The 27002-nt window shown below is 38.9% G+C and overlaps 1 protein-coding gene across 1 annotated transcript in view; it reads left to right on the top strand.

Moving 5' to 3' along the window:
• ctnnbl1 (catenin, beta like 1) overlaps positions 1 to 27002 on the top strand; it is a 56880-nt gene that overhangs the window by 8135 nt on the left and 21743 nt on the right. The window contains exons 7-14 of the mRNA XM_051426546.1: positions 4754 to 4845; positions 5645 to 5717; positions 7155 to 7213; positions 7795 to 7943; positions 11365 to 11367; positions 14269 to 14447; positions 23581 to 23678; positions 24565 to 24645. Coding sequence (XP_051282506.1) covers positions 4754 to 4845; positions 5645 to 5717; positions 7155 to 7213; positions 7795 to 7943; positions 11365 to 11367; positions 14269 to 14447; positions 23581 to 23678; positions 24565 to 24645 — 734 coding nt within the window. The remainder of the gene's footprint in view (positions 1 to 4753; positions 4846 to 5644; positions 5718 to 7154; positions 7214 to 7794; positions 7944 to 11364; positions 11368 to 14268; positions 14448 to 23580; positions 23679 to 24564; positions 24646 to 27002) is intronic.

Raw genomic sequence — 27002 nt, 5'->3', positions numbered from 1 at the left:
TTATGATTTTAATTTAACTTTTTCAATATACATACAGCCTCCTGTTAAATACTGGAAACGGAAAAAGCGGTAATGATTCTGAATGTGTTGGAACAACCAGCAAAGAGTTTAGTTACTTTATTTTAACACAGTATAACACTACACAAGTCTTGTTTTTCAAAACACAGAATAAATAACACAAAATCCAGAAAATAAATCTGAATGAAGCAGCTGAAAACTGTTCAAACTTAAACATACTATATTCAAACATTCATCATTGGACTGAATTCTTCACCAGTTAAAACTTCCCACCAAAGCCGGTAAAGCTGGCAACCCAAATGACATCACAAGAAGTATCTCAGTGTTTCTACATACAGCATCATGTTACATTCTAGATGTTCCTCTATTTCTCTTTCATTGCATGGTTGAATTTGAAGTTAGAGTTTATGCAGTTAAATTTTTCGTTGGTGATGTTTTTGGGAACATATACCACATATACCAGACTATAAAAGGAAGATCTTAGGTGCAAAATCACCATCATTGTTAAATCCCTTACAACTAACTCAACTTACGTACTTTATGTTGCAGCAGTAGCTTTTTGTTTCCATGTTGAAGAATTCCACTGATGTTTAACTTTTGGGTTTGATCATGCATGTTGCTAACATCACTGGCATGCTTTACAAACTCACTAAAGCACTAAATTAGCTGATTTAGCTTTGTTGGCCAGGATGCCGATTGATAAACATTAATTGAAAATGAAAGACTTTTCACCAGACTATGTGATATATAACATATATTATGATGTATAATATAATTCTAAATAATTAGTTTATCACACAATAATTGACCCGTGTCACGGAAAACTGGACAGATGTTGTTTATGTCCAATTTACTGAACCTCGTACAGATGCATGAGATGGTGTGAAAATGAGTCTTTAAACAAGTGTGTAAAAAGTGTGTGATTTAATGATGAAACTTTCAACCGCTGTTATAATATCATAGTGTTATATAAATACATATTAGAGAGAACTAATACTATCTATATAAACTGTCACCATGATTAAAATAACCAGTTGATCCCAGCACTCTGAGAGAGAACTGATTAATTAACACCTCCTATGTAAATAGTAGTTGCTGTTTGTCAGACTGCTGCGGAAAATGTGTCACATTTCCTTCCAGCTCTGGTACTTTGTAAAGCTGTATGAGATATTGAAAAATTGGTCAGAAATCAGCTAAAATGCAGGCACAAGTTGATCACAAGACGCAACATGACACATTTCTTACTTTCTGGGGTAGGAGTAGCAGTCGAAGCAAGGTCAATTAACTAATCTGCCCATACATGCATCTCAGCAGAAAACCAAGCTGTTCTTATGAGCACTACAACATCTAGACTGGAAGGTGCTTTCAGTGGCTGCACAGCTTTGTGTGTTCATTTATATTCAAAACATGTGGGACAAATATCTGGGACGGATTTCACCGCACACTCTAGGTGCTGCACAGTATGCTCTACGCTTCTATACTGCACATGATGGAAAAAGACAGCAGCTCAATAATATTTGAATATTCAGAGGAAGAATAATTGATCGCCCTCGTCTTGCTTTGGTACTGAAACATGACAGGCTCTTCCAGAGGGAGGTATGCCTTTAAGGTGTGTATGAGCCAGGGTTAGAGCTTTGAGCAGTGCAGTGACAGGCTGTCCTCCAGGACTTGGGTTTGACGTTACACAGAGGGCACAGACTAACTGTATTTGTATTCTTTAAGCTTTAACAGTACGTCCCCCTGCTGCCAAGTGTCCTCCACTTTTTCAGTGACAGCGAAAAGGAATGCGTCAACCTCTCATTTAAATGTTTCGACAAAGAGGAAACACGTACCAACGTACCACCAGAGTTTTTCTTTTTCTGAGGCGTGAAGTCAGGTTTGAAGTCAGGCTCAAAGTCAGCCATACATGTTATAGAGTGCTTATGGAAAAGACTCGAGAGCATTAAATGTAGACGTGAGGTTTAGGAGAGGGCCATGGGCCAGCAGATAGTTTGAGAAGTCATGGTCTCTGTATTTAGCCTCACATGAATCAGACTTTTCTGCCTCTCAGCTCTTTTTGTGTTGAATGAGCCCACTGAGATGATTTTTTTCTTTGTTGCCAGATTGAGGCCGAGTGTCAGGAGGGCTGTTTAGGTGTGTGTATTTGGCTCCGTGTGCGAGTGTGGGTTATATCAAGGGAGCAGTGCTTGTGCGTCTTCTATTCAAGTTTGTGTGTGTCTGTGTGTGTGTGTGTGTGTGTGTATCAAGGGAGCGCTCCAAGCTTGAATAAGCCTTTTGTCTTCCTTGGCTGCTCTCTGCTCTGAGCCTGCTGTCCTCCAGGATGCTGTCTGTCTGCTCTGTTTGAATCACTGATAAAGGCCGTTCCCCCTCTCTCTCTCTCTCTCTCTCTCTCTCTCAGAACCCTTCCTCTCCATCTCCTCCTCTGCTTCTTTCTCTCAAATTTTTCTATCATCTGCAGCTCCACTCCCCAGATGTTGCTCTTTTGTATTTTATTTGTCTTATTTCTTTTTTTATTCACTCCCAACTCTGTTTTTATGCTCTTGTTAAATTTTCCTCGTTCCCTCAGCTTTCCCATCCCTTGTCTTTGACTTGTCTTCCAACCTCTTTGCCTCCCATCTGCTTTCCCACTCTGCTTATTTGCCTCCCCTCAATCCCCTTAGTTTTTCTTTTTTTCACCCAACAATCTTCTTTCTCTCTCTCTTTCTGTCCCCTTCTGCCACAGTCTGCTGTTATAGAGATATCATGTGGCAGAGGCAGCTTTGATAATATTAGAAGTAGCTGATACAGAGCCCAGACGAACCCTCTATAAAAAGATGACACAGTTCTTCTTCTCCAAAGTGTTTTTGATTAAAGACTATAGTAAGGTGCTAGTATTTACTGAAGCAGACACACCACCAACCTGTCATCTTACTTTCCCCTCTGGATCAATCAGTGCGTCAGTCACGCTGAAAATTCCACAACACAAATCTCCCCAGATTCTACTCTTCCGTCCAACCACCTGTGTTTGAGAGGCGTTTCAGTTGAGCATATCTTGTGTGACAGCCTTAGACATAGTCTCAGTCTGACACATAACCAGTAGTGTGTGATACTTATTTGTATGGATGCACAAATCCAGCTTTTTCTGTCCAATACCTCAACTGAGGGTGTATGCTGATACTGAGCAAGGATCCAATATAAAACAGTGCTCACTCATTCCCAGATACTAGAAACACTGAATTGTCACTTAATAAGATCAGTATCGGTACCAATAATGAACCATTTCTGATGGGTGTGTTTGTTGGGAAATTCTAGGTGTCAGCCATGGCCCACGTGTAAACCTAACATGATGTGGGCCATAGTTTTGTGGACAACCATTTTGAACCCACGAGTTTGGCATTATGGCCAACAGCGTCTTGTTTTTTGGAGCCAATAGTGACCATATTTGGACAACTGGACTAGTGAGTGACATAGTGCAAGGTGCACGGTGCTTGGATTTTGTCTCAGTTTTCAAGCATGAAATAATGGCAGCCTGCCTGATCACAAACTTTCTTGTTTTTTGTACACAAAAATATGTTTCAGAAAACATTTTAGGCAAGAATTAGGCAATGACTTACCAGAATCTTGGTTCATATTGAATCAGCATGAGCTGGACGGACTCTCTGAGAATGACTTGTCAATCATAAGGTAGCCACGCCCTAAAGCATACCCTGCTTTATTGTTTATTTTACTCTAAATGGGACCATATGCTGTATGGAAGAAGACTTGAAACTAGTGATTGAGATCATAAACTTTTTAAAAGTAAACTTTCCATTCAGAATATCATTGGCATCCATTTTGGCGTCTCGCCATCCACTCAAAACGTAACGTCTAGTACTCTTAAACAAGTGTGTGTGGCGTGCCTGTTGTTTTGTTTCCAGTCTAGCTAGATCCGTTGTGGTGTTGTAGTTTTTCTAACATTTCTAGTTGTTGCAACCCTAAATATACATAATAAAGGCTAGATATCTCGTCCGTGCTGCTGGCCAATGGAAGTCGACGTCCGCACCTGGCGGCCATCTTGCCACAGTCAGCTTGCTCACTCCTAACATTGTTTTAATGGTGCATTTACTTTTTAAATAACCATAACTTGCTCAATTTTCTACCGATTTTCAAACGGTTTGGTTTGTTATAAATGTCAGAGATATAGTTATGACACTGCATACTTATGAATAAAAGAGAAATTCAACATGTTCAAGCATCCAGAATTATAGCCACGTTAAAGTTTGTAAGAAACCAAACCATTTGTAAATCCTTCAAGATTTCAGCGAGATAAGAGTATTTGTGTTTGTGCAGATCACTCACCTTACATCAGGTACCACAGAGCCCGCCAGAAAGCTTGCCTGTGACAAAATGGCTGCCGGTGATGACGTTAGAGACTCCGCCGTAAGACATCTAGCCTTTATTATGTATATCTATGGTTGCAACAGCATGTGAAAAAAACTACAAAGTGTGCTAGGCCAAAAAGAACGTTAATCTCGCGATACAAAAATTGACGCCGTTAAAATGGGTTTGCGTTAACACTGTTAATAACGCGTTCAACTGACAGCACTAGTACTTACACATTGGCTTCACTTTTCAGACCCTGAAGCTCTGTCCACAAATTATATACTGACAATAGTGTCAGCAAGTTTTTAGTGACTTGCTCAAGGATACTTTACCAGGGCCAGACACTGAGCTTGAAGGTTGAAATAATATTTTTTTATATTATATCCTTTCTCAGCTATCATAGAAAATATGGCAGAGTTCAGACCGGGCCTGTGCACCGAGGCAGCTCAGCAGGGACTCATGCAGTGGCTGCTCAAGAGAATCAAGGTAAGAATGTGGCAGAGCATAGGTTAATCTTCATTTTAGAGCTGCATCAATTAGTCAATCGGCAATAAATTAATTTAATATTTTGTTTAAATTCGGTTTTAAACTGAAGTTTTGGACTGTTAGACATTTCAAAACATCACATTGAACTGTAGGAAATTGTGATGGGCATATATAGCAAATGATAACAATCCCCAGATAAAATAAATCTAGATTAATCGATTAAGAAAATTGCTAGGTGCAGCGCTAGGTATTTTCTTGATCTTTTTTTGCAAACCTTCTATTCCACAACTAATTATGATTAGTATTAAATCAGGGTGCTCTAAAACAAGTAAATAACAATGTGATGTGCTGAGGTAATTTCACCAGTGCTCAGTTCACCATGACGTGTTTCATTTTATCTTGTGGGCCGTCAGTTTTTTTAATTTATTTTAAGCCTCATTATGACAGTTGCATAGGCTTTTATGGTTCACATTATTGTATTATAACTCCATTTACTGACTTCACAGTTGGGTGATTATTTAAATAATGAAATGTAACTAAAGTGTGTGGAAAATGTCCATATGCTAACAGTTTCTTCTGTTTACAGCTGTAGTAAAGTAGTTTCTTTTATGCTTGTATGCATGCAAATAAATGTATGTTCAGATAAACCGTCATGTATACCATACATAACCATATAATTTACTGGGCAGAATCTCTGCTTTTGCATATTTTGTTGTCGAATACATGGTGATGTTCTAATACTCTGGAGATCAAGATGAGTGGCTAATTTGAATTTGGTCTCTTTCCCTTTTCCTCTCAGGCGAAGATGCCGTTTGATGCTAACAAGCTGTACTGCAGTGAAATCCTGGCTATCTTGCTGCAAAACAACGACAGTAAGAGTATCTCAGTGAATGCTTTCAAATGATGTTAATTCATCTTCCCCATTTCTTTCACCTCGCAGCTTTCTCAAACAGACAAAAACATGCTCTGTCCCCCCTTTTCTTTCCTTCCCTACTTTTTCTTTATCCCTTCTATTCACTTTTCTCCCTCATTTCTTTGTCTTTTCATCCTCTTTTTTTCTACCCATCTTTGGGTTTTCTTGTTCCTTTTTCAGCCTTGCCATTTCCTTCTCTCTCTTAATTTTTGTGTCTTTCCATCTCTCTCTCTGTGTTACCACTCCTGGCATTTATTACTTATGCCCTTATTTTCCATCGTTAACTCTTTTACTTCATGTTACCTTTTATGTTTACATTTGTCTCTTCTCCATCTTTCAATTCCTCTTTCTCCCACTCCCCTCTCCGTCTTCCAGTCTCACTTCTTTTCTCTCTCACCTGTCTATTTGCTGTCTTCTCTCCCCTTTCCCTCTCTCACTAAAACCCTGTAAAGCCTCAGATAGCCACAGGACTATCAAGTCCTTGGACAGCTTCTCATTAATGGTACAAGCCATATTGATATTCAGTGGAAGTCGTGTTTCATTTTACACTCATTCTCCTCTTCTTCACCAGTGCTGACTCCATTAATCCTCTCCTTCCTGCACTTCAAATCCCCCAAAAAATGTAACCGAAAATGTTATTTTTCACATGAATAATGTTGCCTATTAAAATACTGTCAGTGTCTTGAAGTAAGAATAAGGCAAATCATACCACCACTATTAGGAAAATGACAATTTGGGGTAAATCCTTGATGTGTTAATTTGAATGTAATTATCGCTTCCTGCTGTCACATTTGACTTAAAAAGCTACTCTGAAGGGTTTCTATGTAAAAATACTTGCTGCTACGAATGAGAAGAGCATCTCATCCTTACTAATTAAAACCCTGTAGATTTCACATATTTTTCAAATGAAATTCTTCTGTTAGTTATGAACACTTTACTGCCCAGAGAGAGTAACATATGCAAAGCACAACATATTGTTGGTAAACAGGGTTTGTGTTGTGCCACTTCCTGATGTCCATTTACAGGATTTCTGTGTGTTGGGATCCTTAAATTTAAGACGGCCATTTGGGGCCACTGTGAAGCAGAGCTGTATTGTTTGAATATGATATATATTTTTCAGTGCCCTCATTTTCCTCCTCTTAAGGTCCCTCATGGCCAATGTGTTCATCAGTGTTAATGCTAATCAAATGCTTTTGTTGCACCCCCTCCCTCTCTTTGCCTTTTACTCTTTTTGCTTTTCTTCACCTATTCACCTTTTTCTCACACTGCTTTCTGTCCTCCCTCCCATTACCTAAACGTCTGTTTTTTGCAACCATCTCAATTTAATCTCCCTTTTGTCCTGTTACTTCATTTTTATCTCTTAGTCTTCCTCTCTCTTTATTTCTCTCTCCCACAGATACCAGAGAACTATTGGGAGAGATGGATGGCATTGACGTGCTGCTGCAGCAACTATCTGTAAGATTTTTGCTTTTACTCTGTTCTTAGTTTGCTCTACCACCACCCTTGTACTTTACCCATCATCCATTTGAGCCTTGCAGGGGTAAAGCTCAGTAATTTCTCAAACTTGAGCATCTGTGTATACTCTGTGGTGGGTACACACCAAACTCTGTCTAACCCAAGGCCAGTTTTAACCCTATTTTCATCCAACTGATACACTCATCCCTGAATTTTCAGAACGCTCTGAGCATATTCTGCCTTTTTGTCGGCACCAACCAGAGTAGGACTACCAAAATATGTCTTATAACCCACCGAATTAGCTATTAAAGTGTGTCATTGACCAGCATTGTGGTAGTGGCTGTTAGCATCCGGCCACCCTGCCTCTTTCTATTCTCTTAATTATAGTATGAGTCATGTTAGGCTTATTCCATCTCATCTTTAAAGTAGCTCATATTGCCCACATTCCCGAACTCCTCTAAATGATTTCGGAAACTGTGTTTCAATGAATTTCCCTTTAATACAAAAGCGACGTGCTCGTCTGGGTTTCCTTTCTAAATGCTCCCTTCCTCAGTGTTCTCTCCTCCTGCCTCCCCACTCAGGTGTTCAAACGTCACAACCCGTCCACAGCCGAGGAGCAGGAGATGATGGAGAACCTTTTCGATGCTCTGTGTTCCTGCCTCATGCTGCCAGCCAATCGAGACCGCTTCCTCAGAGGGGAAGGGCTTCAGCTAATGAACCTCATGCTCAGGTGAGGCAAACTATAAAAACTACCGGTGGTAAGACTCACTCTTAGGCTATTTAAATGGGCAAGTGAAAACAATTAGTCTTTCTAATTTGTACATAGTCTTCCCCATAGTTTTCTTGTAAACCAAAAAACAATTGTGCATTGTTTACATCTGTGTTTGCTAGCTTGCTGTCTTCTTGCTTGCCTTTTGCTTTGCTTTGTATGTTGGCACCACCAACTGTTGATCAGTGGAATAGGGTGAAACTGGTTTTGTATGTGTCCATGCTCCAAACAGAAAGGGAACCCACTTTTAAGAACACTGCTCCATAGCGCTACTAGTGGTCAAAATCTCCACAGGGCACATTTAAGGTTTTATATAGGTGGTGCACTTTTTCTGTCCAGCTATGCTAACTATTGAAGCTCATGCTGTCAACCCAGTTTGTGTTTTTATTTAATGAAATGCTTTCGTCACTTATACCACCACATACAAAATGTAGTTCAAATGCAAAATGGAAATCAGTTGATGGATTGAGATTAAATACCTTTTCCTTCACCACTCTAAAATAACCAACAAGCACTCAATTATGAACATGACAGAACTTCCTTGTTTGCATTGTTTCAAATATATTTTATGCACTAACATGGTTTTGACAAGCACACAATATGTCTCCTTCTTTGTTTATAACCTTAAAGGCCCAAACACACTGAAACTTGAAAGTATACTTTTTGTTTTAAATGGCTGAAAGCACACCAGAAGCGTTTTGAGGCGCGCTACACTGCCTTGACGTCCCTACTCCGACCTTGTTTCTATTTTGGAGCGTCAAATGAGAACCCAGCGACTGAAACTGTGCCTGCTTGGATAGAACTAAAACTAATAAAAAGCTTGCATGGAGGCTGCAGCACCCCCTAAAACCAGGCATTATAAAAACCATCAATTGATTAAAAAAAAGTTATATTTTTGTCAGACTCGCAACAGAAAGAGAGCGAAAGAGAGCTCAGGTGGACGAGTGAGAGAGAGAGAGGGAGCTTGCGAATATGGTCAGAAGTGTCGACATGATATAAAACCTTTTTTGTGGTCATGAAGCTTAATGTTACTCTAAAATTCTGAGGTTTATCAGTGAAGTGTATGAACTACACTGCAGACTGGAGTCTCTAATAGTGACAAAACAATAGATCCACATTATATACGTTTGTCTCCTCATTGAAATGTCAGTAACCTCAGTGCGCTGCATCATCCTAAACTATGATGAACTAGTCGTGGGTCACATCCAGGCGCTGTCTCTACCTCTTCATCTCGCAGTCTTAATGCATTAGTTCTGTGTCGTCGGCTGCTGTGACTGCTTTGACATAAAGTATGTTGGTGTTAAAATTTTCTGTCTGCTGTAGTGTAAAATGTTCTCTTGTAGATTGTTGTTAATAACTATTACATATAACTTATCCTGGCTGTTCAAATGAATACAAAAAACATATTGCACACCATTTAGTATGACTTTATTGTATAGACTGGCCTCTCCGTAACACAACTGACTAACCTCCAATGTTCCTGTGAGAATATAAGGATTTTTCATCCCCAGAGGACAATATTTTTTTGCAATAAACCTATATAATGATGATAATAATTAATTATTAGATAAATAAACATATATAAATAGCAATCTTTTCCCCGAAATGCTGCTGGTTCTGTGCTTTTGGCATTTCAATTGTGCGTTTGGGCCTTAACAGTTTTTGCTTAACCACTATTTTTGGTGGACAAATTATAGCAGGCTTTGGTTAAGTAAACACTAATAACAATGCTTGAAGGGTCAGACAATTGCAGACTGTTTTGTAAAGCTATCTTTTTTTTTTTTTTTTTGTTCTAAAAGAGAGAATGAACTTTAGCTTAAAAATCTTTAGGAAGCAGGAAACTGTGGGAGAGAATGTCCGTCATACATTTGTTTTGAAAAGTTAAAAAATTTGTGAGCTTGAGGGAAGCTTTGACAACAGAAACTTAGAAGTCAGCTGCCAAAGAGCAACCTTTGTGCTGCAAGCGAAGTTAAACTAAATAACCAAACTGTGTACACCTTGTAGTGGATTATGTAACTGCAGTGGTTGCATCAGTCAAATTCAGTTGAAGCAGGGCAGTTGATTTTAAATTAGACTGTCTCCTCAATGCAGACAGCTGTTTGCTGGTGCGTAAGTATTGATCAAGCTTTGTAATAAGCTAAAAATAGTGATGTTACTGCTCATTAACTCTATAAAGTTTGTCAGAGTCAGATGCAAGAAAATATTTGTTGCAGTTAATAATCAGTGTCACTTAATAGGTTTGTTTTTGCCAAACCCTCACACAATTACCAGAAAAGCAAATGCATTATGTATGAAGTGTGTTCCCAATGTAATATTGGTGTCCTACAACATGAAGTGCTACAGTAAAGCGGAATTTACAACAAATGGGGGAAAAAAATTCTGCAGTGCAATATAAGATATTCTTCAAAGTTGAGTCCATCACAGAACATCTCCTGATATACAATCTGTTCAGAGCCTTTTTCTTCCACTGCTTTCTGAACTGCGAAAATTTGAACACTCATAGCATTACATGGTGTAGTGCTGCACAGAACAGCACGTCTGTCTGCTGTATTGACTGGTGAGACTTCAAGTCCAATCAATCAACAGTTGGTGGAGTGCAGCGAAGGCAGGGATTTGACCTTAAAGAGTCATAAAGACACATTACACGCATTTATGGAACCTTTACAGCTTCTGCACCCCTGCGCTGATAATCACATCACTGGAGATGTAGATTTAAGGTTCAGATCAATATCTCATTAGTGGAATGCAAAAACTCTTTTCTGTTAAGTGAACCACCAGGGACACAGCAAGAAAAAATACAGAAAAGGCGGAGGAGAAAGAGCAGCGCAAGATATGACTTTTAGAAATTAATTGTAAGAATGAAAGATAATTACACTTCTGATACCTTTCATTCTGCCTAATACTCACAGTGCACCGAGAACAGAACATGAACATTGGCGAGCACAAGAGGATTTATACTTGTGTGTTAAACAGCGGCCCTGCTGCAGATCTCTTGAACATAATTCATTTATAGTTCAGTGTTGGATTTCACCTGTTGATACCACTGCCGTGACACTAGGTGGATGTGTCCTACATTATCAGGCCATTTTCATGTATTAGCCTCTAAGATACCACTTTTACATTCTTTCATGCACTTGATACAGAGCGATGATGGGAAAAAGTTTCCCTTTTCTACTAATTCCTGAAAATGAACCTATTACTGTGCTAACAAAGTAGCATAATATAACATGAACATAGTTAGATATTGATGTTCAATGTTGTCTTCACTGTTAACAGTATCCAAGTTGACCAGTGACAGTTGTTTTGCAGTCCCCATGCAGCATATAATTTGCTGCTGTGGTCCTTATGTGTAGTTACACTCTTTAGGAGATGCATCAGCTAGGGAGTAGCTATAAAACTACGCTTTACCTACTGCAGTTGTTTTATCTATTATAATATACTTTAACTCATTCAAGCTAAATACTAGATCATTCAGGTGACCCATTGTGCTGACTATATTTTATTTCTTTTGAATATTTCTTGGAGAAAAAAAAGAATTGTGACTCTTGTCCAGCACATCTGAATTCAAAATACAGTCAAAATGATGAAGAAAGCATAGTATCATCGCTTATGACATAAATGCAAAATACACAAAATACACCCAATACACAAACTATACTAAAAAACACAATAAAATTGAATAAAAATAATTGTAAAAGAAGAAAGAAATAAAAATCTCTTTAAAAGGGAACCCCTCCCAATTTTTTCAAATTACAGTCAGTTTACTCTACATGATCAGTACTACACAGCACGTGGAAACAATTAAGGTCTTCTGTGGCTCTGGAGGGAGATTTCTAAAGTTTGACAAAATAACTCTGATGTCACAGTGATTTCATTTAGACTTCAGATTCTTAACAGAAAGCTTGCATCACAAACTGGAGATGTGGGATTTGGAAGACATGAACGTTTACCAGTCAGAAAAAGATGGTCTGAAACGGGTAGGCAACTGATGACTGCAGAGCCTCAAGCTCTCCAGTGGTTCCCTGTGGCTTTGAGAAAACATTATATGAGAATTATTTCTTTTTAACATTTTCATTGTTGTAGCCCTAAAGTAATTCTTATATTCTCCAACTGTAAGAATGTGTAGCCATTACACACCGAATAAAGAAAATGTTTTAACATTTTTTAACTAAAATGTGCTTTATATGTTACGTCCTGACCTGCCACCTGTACTCTATATTTTGCTGAACCTCAAAAGCAGTGGCTACAAGTCTTGAGTCTCCCTAGCTAGGCTAGCTATGGATTCCAAAGCCCAAAAAATAAAAGAGAATTGGAGAATTGAATAGTGCATGGATGAATGTGTTGGTTTTTGCCACCAATGCTGCTGGTTACCAGTATGCTTGATCTACAGCAGGAAATTAGCATTATAAGCCTCAAATACGTTTTAAGCCTCAAGAAAAACATTGTGATTTTGGAAAAAGATGTCTCTTCTAAGATAGTGAAGGTTGCTGACTCCTCGTGTCAAAGGAGGATGTTATTGAGTTGCATTATGGGAATTAAGGGATCCAGACTTTTTGCAGCTTGGCCCATACTAGAGACTAGAGAGGTTTTTCACCATATCTTTCATTATCAGTTTTAACATTATTAGTTTCATTATAGTCTCAGGAGATCAGCTCTTGTTTTTTAACCAAGACACAAGACACTAAAATAAAAACAAACGCAGAGAGATAAAAAAAAAAAAAATAACTCCACTTACTGAGACACAGTTATTGGTTTTTCCATCAAAACTCAATTTCAATTCCTACCAAGCCTCTTCAGCCTTGTGCTACATACAGATTGCACACCTGGTGTCTTGATGAATTCCTGGCACAACTAAATGTTTGTCAGAGATGAGATTTACTGCAACCATTTTTACACACACGTGTCTAAAAACCAGATACTAGATCATGGTGAATGTAACACCAGTAGTTTAACAAAATATCAAATGAATTCAATATTTTTTAACAGCTCCCCTACCTTTTTAAGGCGAGGTCGAAACATTTCTGATCACGTCTGTGCATGTTTTGGCCAGACTTTGAGTGATTCAGTCTCATCTAGAATTTGAGTCGAATCATAAACCTACTGCTGCTGTCATGCCTGTACCCACTAGACATCGACATGTTGCGTTGACGGCAGCGTAGTTCACGACATCAGGATGTTGAGTTAAGTCAGCTGTCTACCAACTGAATTGCCCAGTTTCCCTTTAGAAAGTACACAGTGTATCGCTCCCCCCTGGCCTCTCCAGCCGTCCATCATATATAATGTGTCTGTCTGGAGAACCAGACTCAACTGCCTGAAATATGTGTCCCTCCTCTGAGATAAACACTGTCATCTGTCATTGGAGGGAATGGAGGAAATGACACGGTGACAGACAGCTACATTTCCTGAGAGGAGGCATGGAGTGGGGGGGAGGTGGAGGGTTGTGGAGAGAGCAGGAAACAGTTGGTCCCTATTATCATGCCAAGCTTTAATGATGGGAAACAGATGAATAGCTACATTACTACTGATTTGTTCGGGAAGACACATTTTGAGGTTTATTGTTTGACTAATTGGTTTGTGACCTTGAGTTTCAATTAACATGGAAACAATTACTCTTTTTTTAAAAACCTCTGATTTAAACTGGCATTTGTTTTTTAGTTTCCATGATTTTGTTAAACATTATTTTCATCATGTCTGGCTCATGATGGGAATAACATAACAAGGTCCAATGTGTAACATTTAGGAGGATATATTGGCAGAAATGGAATATAATATGTATAACTATGTTTTAATTAGTGTACACCTGAAAATAAGAATTACTGTGTTTTTGTTACCTTAGAATGAGTTATATGTTCAGGTCGCCTTCCATTGAGGCTGCCATGTTGAACCGACATGTTTCTACTGTAGGCTAAAACAGACAAGCCAACAACTCTGGCTTAAGATAGGACCTCTTGCGTTTTTGCCCATTTTGCAGCCATGTTTGAAGCAAGTTTGTTGCACTTGTTATTTTAACTTTGAAGGTAAAAAGTCTGGGGTCCATTTATGTCCATGTTTTAGTTGATTTAGTCATTCCCATGAACAATACTGCTAGAAATGAAATAATGAATGCTCAAATAATAATAAGATAGTTATTACCAGTTCACTCACAACACAAAAGGTTTATGGCAGTTATTTTAAGTGTAGACTTGCCTTCTCAGGCCACTTTAGTGGTAATGTGCATGTTCTTTGTATGATTGTATTGGAACAACATTGTCTGACTTAAGCATTGTTTCCTTTCTCTGCTGCAGAGAAAAAAAATGTCTCGAACCAGTGCTCTGAAGGTCCTGGACCATGGGATGATTGGACCAGAGGGAGCAGATAACTGCCATAAGTTTGTGGACATCCTGGGATTGCGAACCATCTTTCCACTTTTCATGAAAACGCCCAAGAAGATGAAGAAAACGGGTGCTTCAGAGAAGGAGCATGAAGGTCAGTCACTAATTGGAACAAAGCAACAGTTGAGATTTCTTCATGAAGGCTGCAATCAGCTGCAAACATGTCACTCTGTTTTGACAAGTAGTTAAAGTTGTTATGAAATATAATATTGCTATATTTTTCAATTCAGTTCCATCAGCAGCAAATCAAATGTTATAATAAACAGATCACTGGGGTAAAAAGATTACCAGTTGCCTGTCTGATAATGACAAATCTGATGAGACACACACACAATTAAAAAATTTCTTTGGAAAATAGTTTTTTTTTTTTACCAGAGTTAAAACACGATTGCTGACAAATTCAAGCTTTGGAAATGGCTGAGAAATGAGTCCTGGAAAATTCTTTTCATGTTCCTCTTTTGCTGAGAACTGTGAAACAGGCTAGGAGCATTTTAAATTGGCAGCATTTGATGTTGTTGGAAAATGCACAAATGCCCCTCAAAGTTTTGAGCTCTTCCACATGCTCACACACACACATGCTTAGCCATGAAGCTTAGCAATATGTATAAGTGACAGGTGACAAGTGTGACTGGAAGGTAGCAGGAACCCCAATAATTCAGTTTATCTATGTGTTAGTATTTATGTTTTGCTCATTCAAGCTTCCGCAAGTTTAGTTGCCCTTTTGTTTCATGTTGTTTTATATAAACGCACACTGTAATTTATATTATTGTGTGTTGTGCACTTTCTTTCTTTCTTTCTTTCTTTCTTTCAATCTCTAAAACCAAATACAGCAGGCAGGATTCTGCGTTTGGGTCCAACTCCAGTTACAGATCAAATCAAATTTTAGACCTATTTATTTAGAGGACTGTCATGAAATTAAGAAACATTTTGTGATACAATTTCTGGGCATTTTTTGTGCAATAGCCATGCAAAGTATTTACATTAAGTCACTATCTCTCTGTATAGTAGTTTTTATTACTAGTGGTGCACCTGATTCAGATTGCCTACCTAAGCACAAGGGAATCTGAAGAAAATGAGGAATGCTTGTAATCTGATTTTTCAACAATAAGGCACAGAAGCGTACTAGTTTATAACAACAAGAGTTGTTTCAAATATAATATAGTTCCACAGATTTGGAACAACTTCCCAGAAAAGTCTGTTCTAAGCCATGCAATTAGTTTGAACTATTTCAAATATTCAGAAAAACACCAATCACATTCATTTAGGTTTCACATAACATGTTCCTTAAACGTTATTATATGAATACGATAATGCCTTAGGTGTTGATAAGTGACAATGTTAGGGCTACTTTTCTACCATCTTTCAAATCTTCCTCATAATTTTTGTTATTTTCCAAGCAAGTAAGTAATTTGCTGTGTGTGCTAATTGAAGTGATTGCATTAATCATGTCGGGATAATTTTTTTTCTTCTCCTGTGTCTAGTTTTGTGCAGCGTGTAGTCACACCCGTTTCCTGCAGACGCACTCAATCCTAATCTGCTCATGTATCACGGTTTGCTGCCTCTTCGGCCTGTCAGTTTACACTATCAATCCAATCTTGATTGATTTTCCTGCCTGCGCTCTCGAACCTCTCTTGTCTCTGAGTGAGAGATAGCAAGTGCAAACAAGAGCCAGAAAGAAGATAGGATGTCCATGTGATACAGGGTGAGAGAATAAAATAGAGAAAAGACTGGAAGACAAAGAGGTAGAAACCCTGTCCATCTCTCGCTCTTTGTTTGATTACCCATGTCCAAAATGTGGAACCCCTCCTCTCTCTCTGCCTGTATTAATTAAGTTTGATTCATCCGGTGGGGCTTCCCAGCCCTGCAGAGAAGAACAAATTGTCTTCCATTGTGTCCAGTCTCACCCAGGGACTGGATGAATTAACCTTTGACCTCCTCGAGCAGCAGGAGGAAGAGTAGGGAAGATAACCCGTCCTAACAGTTAAACCTTTCCCCCCTGTGTGTTGAAGCTCTTGGCAAGGCAGACACACACTTAAAAGACAGGCTTTAACAAGAGATGTGGAAATCCACCCTGAAGGTTTTTTCTCCCTGTGAGATTTTTGTGGTTATAATTGTGGTATACGTGTGTGTGTTTCTCAGCCAAAGATGTATGTAGAGATCCACAGTATGAAGATGACCCTTTAACTCCGAAGCTCTGTTTGTTGATACCTCCAGCTTTAGAACTGTGATCAGAGTGAACCCACTGGTGTAGACAGTTTAGGATACTTTAAAGCCAACTATGTGAACTCGACAAAAAAAACCCTGATCCTTCCACATACTGCATCATTTCAGATTGTTTAAATATGCATAAATATAGACTATAATTAAGGTTGAAGGCGGAATTAAACAGGCGACCATTAATATCCACTAAATACGCTGCACTGTATGTAGAAAATATTACATCATATTTTAACTGCTTTTCCAGTCTTACCAGCAAATATGTCCAAGACACTTTAAGTTTGGAAAAAACACAGTTCACAAGTGTCTGTTGTATTGTAAGAAGTCATGTTGATCTTAATACATCTTCATGGAGTTCATCTAAGACACTCTGCATAATATGTCTCCAAGCCACAAGCCTGTGGAGGTCGGGTAAAGGTTGTATGTTAATGTTTTTTCTTTTACCCCAAAGCCAATGTCAAAACTATCTCAGACTTGTGTTTTGAGACTGAACAACATTCACTTTAAGAGGATATAGAAGATTAAAAATAAAACTGAATAAGTTCCAGTCTCAAGGTTCAGTGAGTTAATGTTGAGTATATGAATGTATTCCAGAGGTCAAGAATAAACCTCCGTGTTTGAGTTTTTGAAATAGTTTCAAAGCATTGGAGCTGCAATTAATGAGTCAGTTAATTGTGTGAGCGAAATAGAATTAATCGGCAAACCTTTTCATAATCGATTAATTGTAAAAATTATTTTTCAAGCAAAAAGACTGAATATTTGATGGTTCCAGCTAAAAAAATGTGAGTATTTGTTGGTCTTTGTTACATTATGGTAAGTTTAATATTTTTGAGCTTCTGACTTATTGTTTTAATAGATTAATCAAGAAAAAAAATTCTCAGATTAATTGATGATGAAAATAAACAGTATGCAGAGCAGTTGTAGAGAATGTATGTCATATCATACAGAAAATAATTATGCAGTATTGTCAGGTATTACAGTAATTCTAACATGCAGCACACATTATGCAAAGCAATACAGTGGGTTATATTAGGACAGTGTGTACTAAACAAGATAGAATTGCAATTATATAGCCAGTGTTATGTAACATTAAAAAAGGGGGAACAAATGACTTTGCTAACTGTGATCAATTTAGACATGTGTGCTTTCATGGTCTACTACAGACCACCCCAGTAATGGCGGTGTTGTAGAGAGCGCAATCATACATCATCTGGCGGATTAGTCTGTATTTAACAATACAAGTTAACAGTTTTAACAAATAATAATGTAAATGTGCATGAGCATTTAGTTTTGAAATGACTTTTCCATAATTAATTCATGTTGTTTTTCTTTGTGATGAGAGTTGGAGCCTGTATAGGATTTCCCATCATGTCTCCATTGATTCGTCTCGTAATGAGATGCCTGTCATAATATAAGGCGTATTGAGTGAACCCTCCCTCTCAGTAAGACTTCTAATTGAAAATGCTGTGAATCAAGTGGTTCTCCAGAATAACACAATAACACTGTAGATTAATTAACTATCAGCCGCCTCAAACAAAAGTAATTAGGAGGTAGGGACTTCTCTGTCCTTCTTTTCTCAGTGCTCTCTCTCACACATTAATTTCCTTGCACTCTCTATCATAAACCTCAGTGCAAAGATTGATCCCCGTGAAATCCTTACTGAAATTGACACAGCCCAAATGACCAAGGATTGCCAGGCCACATTAGCATACAGAACGGCATAATTAATAGAGACATTGTAAGTGGATCGGGAAAAAAAAGAAAAAATTTAGGGGAAAAAAAAAATCCAAACAACAAATTACATTTCTCTCTGCTCATGAATATGCTTGTCACAACGCTGCCGTTCACCTTGTTTTTAGGGTCTCAGTTTATTGGTGTATGTACTCTGTCATTACCAGTGAAATGAGATTGTATGATGGAAATTGGTGGCAGCCGGTTGTTATATTTAGGTGGCTAATGATGCGAGCGAGCGTGAGAGGCAGCAGAAGTAAACAACTAATTTACATGGCGATGCACAATAGTCATAGCTCCGTCTCCGGCTTCAACTCGGAAAAAAGTGTTTCTTTGTGTGCTCGCGTGCATGTGGGTGTTTGTCTGGTGGAGAAGGGAATGAGCGCCCAGGGAGGGAGTAGAGGCCTTTGTAGTTGATATGTTTTGAATGCCACACAAACACCTTCGAGTGTAGCGAATGCCCTTAGCGTGACCCTTATTTTCTAATGACTGCACTAAAATAGGTAATGAGTGAGGCATGCTAGCAGAAAGAGACCTGCATTTGAAAAAATTGTCACACTTTATGGCTCTGTAGTTCTCTTGGAAGTATGTAAGCATGGGGGGACGGGGTGATGGAAAAGCCCATTTGATGGAAATAGGATGCTTTTATTAAAACTAAACCTAAATTACAGCCATTTCATTACAAAGATAAAACATGGAATTTTATCAGCCCATTACATTATCAGCAGTATCTATCCTCTGGTATTAACAAATGGAGATTCATAAAGCATGACTACGTCGCAGAATATATGACACTAGATAAGTGCCTGTAATAGAGAAACTTGGTTATCTGGATTTAGTGATGAAACTTACATCACATATTTCAGTCAAAAGCAGAGAGAATCAAATGGAGTTCTGCTTTGATCGTCCCTTCTCCCAGCACGGAACGCCTTTGGCACAGATTGAGATCAGTAACATTTTACATGATACAAGTTCGATTGTAATCTGTGTTGTCAGAGTCATGCTGTGTAATCCTATTATTAGTGTATTTCAGAGGGAGAGATTTACTGTTAGATCCCTGTGTAAAGACCCATCTAATTAATATCTTCACGTTTGGTCTTTCCTCTGGTGGGGATTGATCGTGTTCCATCTCTGTAAACACATACTAATGAAATATGCTGTGGTATATGTGGTGTATAAGAAAGGTTTTGGTTCAGAACAACTATACAGTTGAGGACAGGATATGTTCAACATTTAGAAGAAATGCATCAGTCAGAAGAAAAGTCCAACTGAAATTGAATTTTTTCTTTTTCTGCTTTGTAAATAATGTGTTCAGTGTTCTTTTGAGAAAAGAATACAGTAGCTTTCCTGCTAAAGTTTACTCCTTATCTAACGAACGAATGACCAAAAAACAATTCAAGTCCACTGCCAATGCCATTTTGTATAACTGCTCAGCTCACATTGAACAACATGTAAACTTACCTGTAAATGGCACTTGGGTCGGGTTTGATGCTGGGGTGGTCCTCACGTCTGCATATGATATGTAGGCTACAGCGCTTGTTTACTCTGTCTCTTCCCTACGGTGTAACACCAGTGTAGGTACCAGCTGTGCTCGGCCTGCTGGATCGGCTCGAGATGCTGCATTAATGTGCATTAATACATTATGATTGGCTTTAATGCCAGATCCTTACATCCTGCTCGATCAGTACTGCACATGTGCAACTCTCAACAGAGATGCGAAGAAAGAGAGATGGCTCACTTTACCTACTTCCATCATCAGCTCTGGAAAAAACAATGCGTTTAATTCAGAATGTTGAGTCAGACTTTTTTGAAATTGTTTTTATCATCTTCTAGATATATAGATATGGTGACTTATGTGTACATCACATCTATAAGCATATGTGTGTGAGACATACATGGACCATACACTACAGCGACAAAAACAGTTTTCAGATAACTTTGCTAATGTTAGCGAAAGGGGTGCCAAGGTGTTGATACATTTTTAACGTTATCGTAACTAGTACTTAAAAGTAAGGAATTTTTACATTTATTAATGCACCGTAACACAACATTCTTTTCAGAGCTCATTATTTAAGTAGCAACCGAGTGAACCATCTCATTTCCTTTTCATCTCTACTGAGAGTTGCACCTACACTGTAAATGTCTAGCCAATCCTAACGCGTTCATGTGTTACAGCACGTGGGACCCCGAGACGGTCTGGCAGGCCGAGCACATCTGGAACCCACACTAGCCTGCACCTACACAATGTACTGCTAATTGTTTATCTTGACTTTCCTGTTCATTCGTACCCTCTGAGAGTTCAGAACCAGAATTCATTCCTGCTGCTTCAGACAGTGAACGCAGTCTCTCTAACCCCTGACAGACTAGCCTGTGGTGCTGGGAGGCTGATTGCTCTCCCCAGGGCACAGTTAGTCCAGGCCCAATCTGTCTCTCTGGGAAATGCCACCTATCTGTTCTCCTCTGTCATTCAGAACGACACTACATGACACTTCCTTCAGCTGTCAATCAATAAATGAATCCAGGCTGCTTAGGGTTATTTGCATGTTAACTTAGTGCTATGGATCTACCTGGGGCAAAGATGAGGCAAACGGTGAGTGATTAGTGGATGAGTAAACGTTGGACATTGTGTTATCTGTATGGAAATATCCCTCTAGCAAAAGTTGACTGAGAGCTCCTTTACTGCTCTAAAGTAGTTCCAGGTGATGGGTGCGTTTAATGCATTTCCTTTTGAGGGTGCCAACTCCAACAACAGTGTTTCATTGTTGGCCATTACGCAGCTCTTTTGGAGCAGTTTCAGTTTATGCAAGTGGATGTTAAAGTCGACTTAAGTTTGTGATGCTGTGGGCCTGCGCAGTAAGCGCTGAGCTTTGTGCTCTTCTTTTAAAAGACGAAACTCTACGGGGTCTCAAAATGCCACCGTCACCTGATGTTGTAGTTTTAGTTTTGTAGTCAGTATAGTTCTGTGCTGTGGTGAACACCATGTAGCTATTGCATTAACCATAAAATACTCTCTTTGTGAATGGTACATTACATTTTGCTTCATGGCCCTGAGGTGTTTTTGTTCACTTTCTCTGCTCGGGTGTTCACAGCTGGTCCAAGTCCTCGAACTCATAAACATTCATTCATATCCAGCTTTTCTTGTACAGCACTTCAAGTTCACCTTCAGTTACCCAGAGCAGTGATTGTCAATCTTTGACGCTACTGTCAGATCATATAAGGCCAACACATATAGTGAGCTCCTGGACTTTACATTAGAGCAATTATTATCTGACAAATAACAGTCCAGAGTCCATTGATGCCAGGGTTCAACGTTAATGTAAATTGCGTTGGTATTTTCCTTGTTTTCTTGTTTGTTCCATGTTTTTGTACTCAACATTCAACTGTACAGCAAAACATGTAAATGGAGTATTGATTGGACACCTTTCTAAAGGCTCTTTTACTTGCCCTCCATCATGTACCCACAATGTAATCCTGCCTCCACACCTTCACAAATCTCAGCGGAGCAGTTGCTGTTTAGTTTTAAACTCTTCGGAGAGAACATTCCACAGCCAGCGATCAATAGCCTCCCCGGCAGGGCGTGGAGGTGGCGACATCAATTACCGCTCGGATCAAGTTGATAAAGTAGCGTCCTTTCGGAAATGGCAGTTAGCCTCCTTGTCATTGTGTACAGGCAATAAGCTCTACATTACAATAAAGGGAACCTTGGAATAAACCTGAGCACACAATCTTAACTACATGTAATACCTGTCATACCAGTCACTTAGTCAGTCCATATTCATGATTTTCAAAGAAACGTAAAGACGGGATTTCACTCTAACAGACACTTTCAAACAGAAATCCCTTAATAGACCCTTCATTTTTCTCTGCAAAACACACAACAAGGAGTTGTTAGTTGATATATTAAGGCCCATTTAAGGTATAATTAAGGGATGTCTTTTGTGTGATTTGGTCAACTTAGGATCTTGTTTTCCAAACTGATTGTTGCTAATTGTATATTAGTCATGTATATTTATTGCTATAGAGACGTACATACATAAGATTTAAAACCAAGTTTTCAGGGGCTTTAATTACATCATTAATAATTGGTATACAATGGAGTTTTAAGGTAAAACATGTATAGATTCAGTTTAATAGTAACAAGGGTAACAGAAGAGAACATAAGAGTTTTAAATCAGCAGGAATTCCATTGACTCCTGTTTGTTTCTTATTGTGTTTCAGTGCATTTTGCTGCCTTTTTGTGCTGCCAGTCACATTGGTACTAATCTGAAAGATTCAGTGTCGACAGGTGTTATAACCTTTAGTTATCTCAGCCTTCAAGTATGGTGAATAAGCATGCTGCGGGTCGTATGGGATTGCAGAAAGGGAGCTGACGGCAAACACAACCCCTTTTAAAAAGCAGAAATGGGATTGATTCCTGTGCTCTTGTTGCTTAGCAACTGCAAAGCCTTGTTGAGAGAGAATATTGACCTCTTGTTGATAAAGCCCAATTACATTTTTTCCCCACTCTGTATATCCAGAGATTTTACAATGTCATATTCTGCTCCCCCTGTGTGTACACTGTATTGTTTATTCAATATCACAGAGAAATATTATACTTGGATTGTCACCTACTGCAGCTTGTGAGTAAGATGCTCTTTGAATGACATCACACACCGTACGTGAATTGGGTTAACAAGGGCACTCAACAGGACTAACTCGTTTTTGTTGCTAATTTAGCCAATTAACATCTTTTTAGACCTCCCTCTTGGTAAATGGCCCCAGAGCTGCCACAGACAAATTTCTATCACCATGAGAAATGTAATTTAGCTACAGCCAAAACTGTTACGCATGTTCCAGCATGCCCTAAAATGAAAATTGATTTCTAAATTTCATTAACATTTTCTCCCTCTTCTTGTTCTCTGCACTCTATGTAAGAGTAACCATGCTTAGCTGGGTGCATGCTGTAATTGCAAATTATCAAGCAGTAATCGATTTGTTCTTTCTGGGGGCTGTGAATGTGGATGTGAATGAGCTTTGCAGTGATCAGTTTTGTGGAGTTTAATGTTTATGTTTTGAGCTGCTGTTATACTCCTCAGTTAAAACTATGAGCTTTTTGATGAATCGCTATCATAGGAAGCTTACACGTGTTTGTCTAAGAGTTAGTGGAAAGCGGTTCTTAAAAATCTGAGTTATTCTGTTAAGACAGGTGTGTATCTTATTTCAATAAACTAACTTAAGATACTGTCTTGGTGATACAGACGAGGAAGCTCTAGCTTTACTTCTCACTTTCTTTTCCTTAGAACACGTCTGCTCCATCATTGCCTCCATGCTGAGAAATCTCAAGTCCCAACAGAGAAGCAGACTCCTCAACAAGTTCACAGAGAATGACTGTGAGAAGGTTCGTTTATTTTCTTCTTGTTGCTGTTTTCCTCTTTTTGATGTTGCATATTTACATGCACTAATCAGCAGCATTTGGATCTAAATGTGTTGACGGTTGTTGGTTTGTTTGTTAACATTGTCAATCAAATCTGATCAGTCCACGCCCACATAATCCATATAAAGCACATGAGCTAAATTTTTCAAGACATTTGGCTGGATAAAATGAGTGATTATCATAAACTGACAATATCTGAGTGTTTATCTCTTCATCGTATTTTTACCACAGGGTGGGGGCAGGTTAAATACATTCAGGTTCACATTCAGGTCACTCAGTCAGGTGTCTGCGCTGCTCTGTACCTGTGCAAGTTCTGCCACGTTACAGAACTTGAGAATGCGATTAAAATATCAAACCTGACACTTTTCTGGAGTTTTTCCCCCTGCTACTCCCACAATGACTTTTGACGTGGACGCTGCATGTCGTGCAAATCAAACGTGGATGTCTTCTCCCCCAAACCACCCCAGTCTCAGAGTCTCATTTCCATCATCCACTTCCTCAGTTATTTGTTCATTTTAGGGGATGTGTAATGCCTATATGGTTATACAATGCATCTTAATCTTAATGATGATGTATTTGCTTGCCTTTGTTTTCTACTTCATAAACCCTCCCTGCAACAATCTAAGAGGTTGACAGCAAACAGTTAAAAAGAATCAATGAATGATTAATGTGAAGAAAATGAATAGTAATGGTATTTTTCCATATTTTTCCTCTGAGTCTCATCTTGTTCTGTCTCTCCTTTGTGCTCTCTCCCTTTCCTCCCTCATATTTCTCTTATTTTCTTGTTGCTTTCTTGTATGCTGCATCTCTCACTTTCTCTCTGTCTGCCTCTGTTTCATTCTCTCTCCAGGTTGATCGACTGATGGAGTTGCATTTTAAGTACCTGGAGGCTGTTCAGCAGGCTGACAAGAGAATCGAAGGAGAGAAACATGTAAGCATCTCTCCTTTTTCCTTCCATCCCTACCTCCCTCCCATCCTCCCATCCTCTCAATCTGTCCCCTCAGTCATCCTGTCTGTGCTGTGTCTTTAACACTGACTTTCTATCAGGCAGCTTGTTGGATGGATTTTGTTCTCATGAAACATTGAATCTTTCTGCTTTTGACAACAAATGAAATGCCATCAATTAGTTGTGAACCTGATCTGAAACTGACCACCACAGGCCCCATAGACCAGGCCTGATCCGTAGAATCATTAATGGTAGTATTAATAATGACAGGCTGTAATGACTGTCATTCCTCATCAGTATCAATCAGTTTCTTCCAAAAAGTCATCCACCATTAAGTTTATGTTCCACTTGAGCGAATTAAGTCAGTGCCTTAATATTACAACAGCTTTTATTCTTAATAAACCTTTCATATTAATGTGTTGTTTAGGCTTGTTGTTGTTGTTGCCGTGCAATGACACGCATCATTAAACATTATACCTTTACCAATCTTTTTGACAAAAAGCCAGTGATTATGAACATAAATAAAATAAAAAAGTTAATTTTCCATTCAGCTGTGATTATTACAGAGTGTATTGTTTAGTCTGACAGACTGTGCATGTGTCAGAGAGGGCTACAGCTCCAGAGACGGGGGATATTTACTGGTGCTAAAAAGCCTAATTGCATATGTGCTTTCACTAAAAACTGCATCAGGGTTTTGCACCCCGTTGAAAATTTCCTGTTCGGTCTCCAGCAATATCTATTTTAGGGCGTTTCTATTTAGAGGAGCAAAATATGTGAGAAGGGAATGGACATTTATAGAAATGTACGCTGCAGCTGATGTATCACTGCTGACTGACCACTGCGGCAGAGGAAATTGTGTCTGAAATTTAATGGTAGGTGTAAAATCTGTTACCACTGTCTGACACACAGGGAGGGTGAAAGGCTACAGCCAGGTCAAAACATTACATTAAGACGCAATACACAGTTCTCAGATCACCACTGCAACACAAGACAAAAGAACAGCAATGCAACACTCTTTTATTAATCACGTGACTTTACCTTTCTGTTTCCCATAGGTCTTTCCTTCCTATATTTTCTGACTTTTAAAGTGTTTTAAGTGGACGCCTTGTCGGTCTACGTGTGCGAGATGTATTGTGCACAAGCTTCTGATGCCCACTGAGCAAGCTAGGTTACCTGCTGGGTGCACAATAATGCCAAGCAAATGAATTCCTAGAGTTTGACAGTTTCTTTTTCACACATAGATATCTTGTTACCTTCAAGCTCCAAGCTCCAAATAGCCTGTAGTTCTACCCTGACACCAACTACATCACTGCGCGTGTCAGATGACAGTGCTCGTGCCAGAAGAAGAAACAGATTTTGCAGCTCTTTCGCAGTCAGTAGTTATAAGTAGGCTGTTATATTTTTTGTGTACAGTACATTTAGTCACAGGAGTTTTAAAAGTTTTACCGTCAGTCTTCCACTGCTATTTCAAACGTATTCAATCACTGATCTTTTTGTTGAACTGACAACATCTGACTATTTAACTAATATTTCCTCACATACAGCTTTCTTGCAGGATGAATGTGCAGTTGCAGTTCCAAAATGTCTTCTCTTTAGCCAATATTCCAAGTTGAGCAGCAGAAAACACTTTCTATGGCACCCTATTACCTTGCAGCACACTGTGTGTTAAAACATTTCAGCATCAGATCTTATTTAGTGGAACTTTATGCAAAAGGAAGGAACTGTGGCCGAGCTCATTAACATCTGTAGTCTCAGTAAATACTCCACTACAGATGTTTTTTATTTTAGGAAAACAAGTTTTAAGAGCTTGTCTTGGGTCTAATCTTTCTTTTAAACCTCAAATCAACCTGCTGAGGTACAAATAGCAGGGACGATAACCTTCCATTCCAATTGTCTACAGACAGAAAAACCATGCTTCTGTGACTCACAGCGCAGTCCCATCACACATTCATGGATTTCTTTATCGCCAACTAGATAAAAAAATTAAATAATTTAAATTGTATTGTAGATGTTCAGATATCCAATGCAGTCCCTGTTATAGAGGGTTAGGGTGTGTGATCAAAATGTTGTCTCTTTTTTGGTAGATAAGATGCGCAGTTCCACACAGTGTCACATCCAAAGCCATGAGGGAAGAGACCAAAAAACCATCACAATCCTGCTGATAACAATATGACAGTTTACAGAGGAATGGAAAAGCTTGATAGCTGTGTGTGAGGGCCCTATTGAGCTGTCTGCGTGTGTGCGTGTGTGCGTGTGTGCGTGTGTGCGTGTGTGCGTGTGTGCGTGTGTGCGTGTGTGTGTGTGTGTGTGTGTGTGTGTCTATGTCAGTGTGTTGAGCCGTG

The sequence above is a fragment of the Dicentrarchus labrax genome, unplaced genomic scaffold, assembly GCF_905237075.1.
Source record: "Dicentrarchus labrax unplaced genomic scaffold, dlabrax2021, whole genome shotgun sequence".
Classification (NCBI taxonomy): domain Eukaryota; kingdom Metazoa; phylum Chordata; class Actinopteri; family Moronidae; genus Dicentrarchus; species Dicentrarchus labrax.
This window is presented reverse-complemented; position numbering and strand designations above follow the sequence as displayed.